This window comes from Tympanuchus pallidicinctus, unplaced genomic scaffold (assembly GCF_026119805.1).
Source record: "Tympanuchus pallidicinctus isolate F22 unplaced genomic scaffold, pur_lepc_1.0 scaffold58, whole genome shotgun sequence".
Classification (NCBI taxonomy): domain Eukaryota; kingdom Metazoa; phylum Chordata; class Aves; order Galliformes; family Phasianidae; genus Tympanuchus; species Tympanuchus pallidicinctus.
The window spans coordinates 378,385-385,579 of NW_026294778.1; the positions used below are offsets into that span (position 1 = coordinate 378,385).

Consider the following 7,195-nt stretch of genomic DNA (forward strand, 5'->3'; position numbering starts at 1 on the left):
TCCCTTCCCCTCCCTTGCGGTGTTTTCCCCCGGTCCCCTTTCGTTCCCTGGCACGAGAACCTTTCTCGTGTCACCACGGGCTGAATTCAGCTCAACAGAGTCTGGGTGCTGGGCACAAGAGAATTCTGCCACAGTGTTTCTGTTTGTTGCCAGAAGGGAGCGATGGGGATACGAGGGGACGCACGACTTGTGCACAGGAAACGTGCACGGCCGGCAGAGATGGCTGCCGTCCTGGGCACCCGCTCTTGCAGAGCATGGTCCTGCCGGGCCTTGGCAGCGGCTCTCGTTGCCACCCAAACTGCTCTCTCAAAGCACGGCTCCAGCTTCCTCACGTCACTTGATGGCGACAGACACGACATCAGCAGACTGAGTGGAAATAAAGCCAATTCATTTTTATTGGGAATACTGCATCCAAAACTGAGGTCCCCGGTACAAGAAAGACGCAGAGCTCTTGGATGAAGTGCAGAGGAGGGCCCCTAAGGTGATCAGAGGCCTGGAGCACCTCTCCTGTGGAGAAAGGTGGAGGGAACCGGGCTTGTTCAGCTTGGTGAGGAGAAGGCTCCGGGGAGACCTCACTGCGGCCTTCCAGTTCTTGAAGGAAGGCTGTAGAGTAGGGGGGAACGGCCGTTGACGAGGCCGGATGGTGACAGGACAAGGGGGAATGGTTTTAAACTGTGAAAGGGGGGCAGAATTTGGTTAGATGTCAGCAGGCGTTCTTCACACGGAGGGTGGTGACGTGCTGGAACAGCTTGCCGAGAGCTGGGGGACGCCCCATCCCTGCGGGCATCCGAGGGCAGGCTGGATGTGGCTCTGGGCAGCCCGGTCGCGGTGATCTTCGAGACCCTTTTCAACCCAGGCCGTTCTACGAGTCTTTGGTTTTCTACGATCTTCCATTCACAGGTGGAAATCTGGACGGCTTCCCAGCCCCCGTGTTGAGAGCTCCACCGCGGTCCCCACCGATGGCTGCACGTTCCCCTCTGGAGCCGTGCGAGCATTCAGCCCTAGGGAGGCGAGAAGAGCACGGAGCGTTAGGGCTGCGCGCAGGCAAGTGGTGCAGGCCGGGCTGCAGCCCGGCTCTCGGGATCTGCTGCCTACGGAGCTCACCGGAGGAGCTGCCGCTTCTGCTCCAGCTTCTGCCGGTTTCTTTCCGCTGTGCCGGCAAAAGCCTCTTGCTGACGGAGGTGCGGCTCCAACCTTCGGAGCACCTGAGCCGCTCGTGGGGAAAGGAGGCTGCAACAGGAGGACAAAGTCATCCCTCGGGCTCCGCCGAGCCTCCCCTGCCTCTGCCCTCACCCGGCCCCGCACCCCCGGCTGCCCCCCGGTGTCCCCAGCCTTGCACCCCACCAGCAGTTTTTGGCCCTGGCCGTGCCTGTCCCTGAGCTGCAGTCACAGCTGCCCGAGAGCCTCAGGCAGCCGGCAGAGCCCACACACACTCACTCAGCATGCAGTGTCAGCTTGGTCGCCGTCCCCATTATACTTCCTGGCAGCAGACCCTCGTCCTTCCTCCATCTCCTTCGCACTTGCTGTCTCCTGGGCTGGGCTGGAGGATGCGGAACACGCACGCTCTCCCTGGCCTGCAGCTGCCAAAGAGGAGACGCTGTCAGCAAAGCGGCTGGGAGCACGGGGCTGTTCCCCAGAGGCCCTCTGCCAAGGGCCCTGCAGCAGGCCCCGGCAAGCAGGAGACTCAGCCCTGCCGGCCCATGGCTCCCGCCGCCCTTCCCTTCTCCCTGCAGGGCCGTGCCAAGCTCTCCTCCCGGGAGGAGCGGGCCAGCCCCTGCCATGCTGCGCGGCGCCCGTCCCGCTCCCACCCCCTGCGCCCTGCTGAGCTCGCACCCTGGCTCAGCGGCTGTTGCCAGCAGGGTCGATCCCTGACGGTACCTGGGGCGGATTCTGGTCCTCCCCTGCGCTCCAGCCTTCCCATGCCTCCATTTCTGCCTGTGCTCGCTCTATTTGCTGTTGGTGCATGGGCCACGTGTGGTCTGCTTTCCACAGCGCAGACTCTTTGCGGAGCTCCTGCAGAGACACAGCAGCATACAGGATCAGCCTCTGCCCCTGGGGCCTTCCTTCAGCTCCCCGCTCCTGCTCCTCGCCTCTGCCGGCCTGTGAGCACTGCTTTGCCCCTGAAGGACCAGGGGCCCCAAAGGCAGGCCAGGATCCGCAACTCGTGGCCAACGTGGCTCCTCTCTCACGGCCCCTGCTCAAAATCAGAGTGCTGTGGCAGGTGGCAGGCCAGGAGGCGAGAAGAGATGGGGAAAGTGTGCAGCACCCTCCATCTACCAAAGAGGAGCTGAAGGAGCGGACAGAAATGTGAAACGGTGGCACCCGAAGGGCTGTGCTCCAGATCACTGCACACACAGAGGCTTTTGCTTCCCTCCCTGCAGAAGCACTCAAGGCCAGGCTGGTCGGGCTTAGAGCAACCCGGTCTAGAGACAGGTGTCCCTGCCTGCAGCAGGGGATTGGAACCAGGCGGTCTGAATGGCCCCTCCCTACCCAAACTTTCCTGGGATTCTACCGTCCTATCATTGGTGCAGTCTCAAGCAGCACAGTCCCTGCAGCAAGGCAGAGCCGGTACCTGCAGCACTCTCTTAGACTCCTCGGTGGCAGGGAGTGCAGCGCTGGTCTGGGCAGCAGATGTTTCCTTCTGTCCCGCTTTCTTCATCCCGCGGGAGCTGCCTGCACACGGCGGGAGCGCGCTGCAAACAGACACAAGAGGAGTCTGCAGGAGCCCGGGGCACCTCGATTTCCCCCGTGCTCCCACAGTAGGGATCGGCACTCAGCTCCCCCAGGGACTGGGGCCAGGGTGGAACATGAAGCTGTGTGTCTGCCTCGGGCGATCGTGCTGCGCGCTTGCCGCCCCGGAGAGAACGGCCCCCCCCTGGACACACGTGTGTCAGGAGCCTTTGTGGGTGCCGAGAGCTGGCAGCTCCGAAGGGGAGGCCGCTCCTACACGAGCGCACGCATCTCCTTCTTTTCGCCCAAGGCCCTCACCTGGCAGAAGGCTCCTTCGCCACATCTTGCTGCCTTGAGCTCGGCTTGCGCTGCAGCAGCATGGAGGGGGGAAGTGTCTTCCGCCTCTGCAGCAGACTGCCGGCAGAGACCCCTGGAACCAAGAGAGAAAGAAGTTCTTCAGAGCAGCCCCACGGGCACGGCACGTGAACCTGGATCCGGTCACCCGGCACGGGACAGGACCCCCCTCCCTACAGCTGGGACCCGCTCCTCACCTTTACTCATCTTCCGCTCTATGGCAGCTTGTTTTTCTGCAGCGGCCTCTGCTCTGCTCTTTTCCACGGTGAGCTGAAACCTGGAAACAGAGAGTAACAACCCTTGAAGAAGGATGACCTCCTGCCCCACGCAGCTGGTTGGTGGCATTTATCCCTGTGCTCTGCAGAGCGTGGCACCCTTTTCCTTCCTGGCCATGCCAAACCAGCACACATAGCCCAAATTCCTCTGCACGTGCAGTCCGTTCTCTCTGAGGGGAATCGGGACAGCTTGGGCACCAGTAACACAACTCTGATTCCCCAAAAAGCCAAAAGGCAGCAGTGGAGAACCAGGAGCCAGACGTTCCAGCATTTTTCCCCAACTGGAGGCTGAGCACAGAGACCCAGCAGGGCACGACCGAAAGGAGGAGGTGGAAGGAAGCCTGTCTGCTGGCCAGCTAAGTGCTGCAGAGGAAATGCACTCACCTCGGGAACACGCGGATGCCATGGGCAGCGGTCTCTGGCCCGAAGTCAGCAGAATCGTCCGTCCAGAATCTCTGCAAAGGGACACAGAGCTGCTGGAGGCTTGCCAAGGACATTTTTTCATGGCTCTTGTTGACAGGAAGCAAGCCTGGCTCCCATGCCAAGAGAAAGCTGCTCTCCACCAAAGCCTCCTCCGTGAACATCAGAGCTTTGTTCTGCTCTGAAGGAGCAGGATGGCAAAACAGCGAGGCCGTGCAAGAGCACTGCCAGGCTTTCTGCATGGGCACAGATCCAGGAAATCTCTTTGCCAGTGGAGAAAGCCGTGGGGGCAAGCGTGGGGAAAGGCATTGGACTGGCCTGCCACGTCCAGGCTGGCCAGCGGTGATCCGACAGCGCACCTCACAACCTCCTCAACTTACGGTGTGGATCAGTGCGAGGACGGTGGCATTGCTCTCCAGCGTTTCAATGCAGCTGCAGAAGAACCTCATGAGGAGGAAGTCGTCTTGGCAGGTCATAACGCCGAGGTTCTTGAACACGAACAGGACGGGCTCCCTGCTCCTCAGGAGGTGACAGTACAGGAGCACGCTCTCCCGCACGCAGCGCAGCACCAAGTGCAGCGGGACGCCGCAGGCTCGCGAGAGCTGCCGGTAGTTGAGCGGCTCAATCTTGACATCGTCTGCAAGGAGAAGGCACATCCTCACTGCCACAGCCAGCCCATGCAGCATTCATAACCAAATCCCACAGAAAAGGTCCTTTGGAGAAACAGCTCTTGGGCTGCGGTTCCTCCTGGAGGAACTCGCGCTGCACCCCGAGCTTTGCAGACACTTCTCTGCTGCTCCCGGCCGTTTCCAAAGAGCAGGGAGAACACAGCCGGCCGGACGTGGGGCGGGAAGGGGAAGGTGGCTGCTGCCTTCTCACCAGGGATGATGTCGTTGGGAGACTGGAGTTCCTGCAGCCACAGCACCCCGATGTCCAGCTGGAAGACAGGCCTTAGAACGGAACGCGCCTCTTCTTTGCTGTGGAATTGCTCTCGGACCCCAGCAAAGACCCCGAGTCCCGGAATCAGGACTCCCTGCACGGGGAAAAGACAGAAAGGCTGACGAGCGTGTACTTTAGGGGGGGCAAAAGCCACGAACATCAGGAGCGTGGGGTCACTGCTCTCCACCCTCCCCACTCCTGACGGACAGCGGAGTGAGATGGGGCTCTCTGGAAAGCTTTGGAAAAGTCTGTGCTCCCTGCAAGACAGTCACCTCCGCACAGTATTTCCCAACATCCCTCGGCTAGAGAAGAGCCCGGGCATGGACAGCACAGGGCTGAAGCCTGGGACTGATCCCAAGGATTATCCTCGGCACAGGGCCAGAAAAACCCCCCATCCATTTCTCCCTTTGTTCTCCCCGTTCTGACCAGGGCAGAGCGAAGCCCCTGCGTGTGCCAAATGTTTGCTCAGAGCAGCTCTGGCCTTGGCTTTCCCTCCCAGTTGGCCAACAAGCCGCTCTGGGCACCTGGCTTGGGCTCAGCGTGCTGCTCAGTGTGGTCTCAGGGAGGGATTGCTCTGCGGGGCCCACATTCTTGGCAGGACTGAACCCCTCTCCAGGGCAAGGGTCACCAGCACACCAGCCCACCTTGCCCAGCTTCATCTGTTCCAGGATGTAGTCAGACACAGCGTCCCAGACCGCCACAATCTCTGCAAAGGAAAGAAAAGACAAGTCAGGCTCCAAGCCAGCCTCTTCACAGCTGCTTGGCAAGCTCCTCACACAGACAGCGATCGGTGCAGGCACACGCACACACCCCAGAAAAGCACCACCATGGCTACCGGAGCTGGGCTTTGCTCCGATTTCAGCCTTATTTGGAGCCCCAGGGGGAAACGGGGACATAGGAAGCCTCTGGGACACGGGATGCTTTTCCTCCCAGAGCTGCAACCTACGGAAACACCGTCTGCCAGGGAAACCTGGCCTCGGACTGCGCTATCACAGGGGACCGAGCATGCCTAAAGGAAGCGGGGGCTCTGGGCAGCTCTGCTCTCGGGACCTGGCTGCCACGTGGTCCCCAGAGCCCAGCGGGATCCTTGGGCAGGGCTCTCACAGCAGCCCCCAGCCACGTCCAGCCAAGCGCAGAGAGCAGGAGCTGCGGCTTTGGACAGCCAGCAGCCCCGCGCGATGCCTTGGGAAGGGGGTCCGGACAGCCTTACCTTCAGCAGAGAGTTCCAGCAGCGTTAGGAACGAGTAGGCCAGCTTCGAGCTGACGCTCACAGTCCAGCAGCCTTCCATGTGGCTTGCCGACAGCCTCAGTTCAGAACTAAGGATGCCCTCCGCCAACAAGGCTCCTCAACCAACCAACAATTCTCTGCAAAGCGCCCCTGCTCCTCCACGCGTCAGTGAGGGTCACCCAGAGCAGCCTGGCTGCCCCGGAATCGACTCCTGGTCGCAGAAGGACAGAGCCCCTGAGCAGTGCTGCAGCAGCGCCCAGGCCCTGCAGGGAAGTGCCGGCCCTGCCACTGCCCTGGGGAAGATCTGCTTGTGATGCAGCGCATGGCATTGTGACATCAGCCTGTGTCACCTGGAGCTCTGTTAGGCATTGTGACATCAGCCCGTGTCACCTGGAGCTCTGTTAGGTCACTGGCACGGAGGGGGCAGCTCCTCTTCCAGGCGCAGTTCCGCTCAGCTTACTGAATTACGGTACGCAGGAACGCAAGCCTAACTTTAATGGCTCGGTAAGAGCAGCTGTTTCACGTCTGTCTAATAAACAGAAACCTGTGCGTTCACAGGCACACGCACACCAGGTGAGGTTGAAATACCGACCATCGCTGTGCTTTACTCGGCAAACGGCACGAGAACCTGCCACGTGTCACACAGGCTGAGGCTGGTGAGCTGCTGGCACAGCTGCCCAGAGACGCTGTGCGCACCCCGTCCTGAGGGCTGTTCAGGTCCAGGCTGGATGGCACCCTGCGCAACCTGACCTGGAGCCTGATCTCGCTGTTGGCCGCAGCAGGGGGTGGGAACTGGGTGATCTGTGAGGCCCCGTGTGCTGAAAGGCAGCCACGTGGTCTCCCCAGAGCCTTCTGCTCTCCGGGCTCAACGAGCCCCAGTCTCTCAGTCTCTCTCCAAAAGAGACGTTCCTGATGCTGGCCTTTCAAGTCCCGTTGCTGATGTCCAAGTTTCGTGCCCATCGCGTGCTGATGCTGTTGTGCCAATCCATGGGCTCAACAGGGAGAACAAAGACACCATTGTCTTTGGGACAGGCTTATTTTATTGCCTATGGCAACATAACACGAGCAATAGTATTTACTGGCAGCGTCTGTAGCCAGGAGAGAAGCTGAACAGACAAGGCAATAAGCGAGGCAGTGGGCCTACTCATGGCCACGTGAGCTCAGCGATGGAGAAAGGTGCATCACCACCTGCCCCAGCACTTTGCCACCAGCCAGACCCGCAGCCACTGGGGAGCCCTGTTTGCAATGAGGATCTGTGGGGATGTGGATTTGGGATGGGAATGGGGTGGGGGATGGGGACGAGGTGTGG

At 60.7% G+C, this 7,195-nt stretch overlaps 1 protein-coding gene across 3 annotated transcripts; it reads right to left on the reverse strand.

The window, feature by feature from the left end:
• Positions 1-371: 371 nt before the first annotated feature.
• LOC128092018 (coiled-coil domain-containing protein 81-like) lies at positions 372-6,931 on the reverse strand. 3 transcript variants are annotated; one of them, XM_052705458.1, is made up of 12 exons: positions 5,869-6,931; positions 5,303-5,364; positions 4,599-4,752; positions 4,100-4,356; positions 3,684-3,754; positions 3,222-3,301; positions 2,989-3,100; positions 2,573-2,693; positions 1,879-2,013; positions 1,438-1,580; positions 1,105-1,230; positions 372-1,001 (listed from the first exon to the last, which is right to left on the reverse strand). In XM_052705458.1, the coding sequence occupies exons 1-12, from the start codon at positions 5,945-5,947 to the stop codon at positions 881-883; spliced, it is 1,461 nt and encodes a 486-aa protein (XP_052561418.1). In that variant the 5' UTR covers positions 5,948-6,931; the 3' UTR covers positions 372-880. The 3 variants fall into 3 exon arrangements, with proteins under 3 accessions (XP_052561418.1, XP_052561420.1, XP_052561417.1); XM_052705460.1 differs by having other exon boundaries at positions 5,469-6,931; XM_052705457.1 differs by having other exon boundaries at positions 5,303-6,931.
• Between the last annotated feature and the right edge of the window lie 264 nt (positions 6,932-7,195).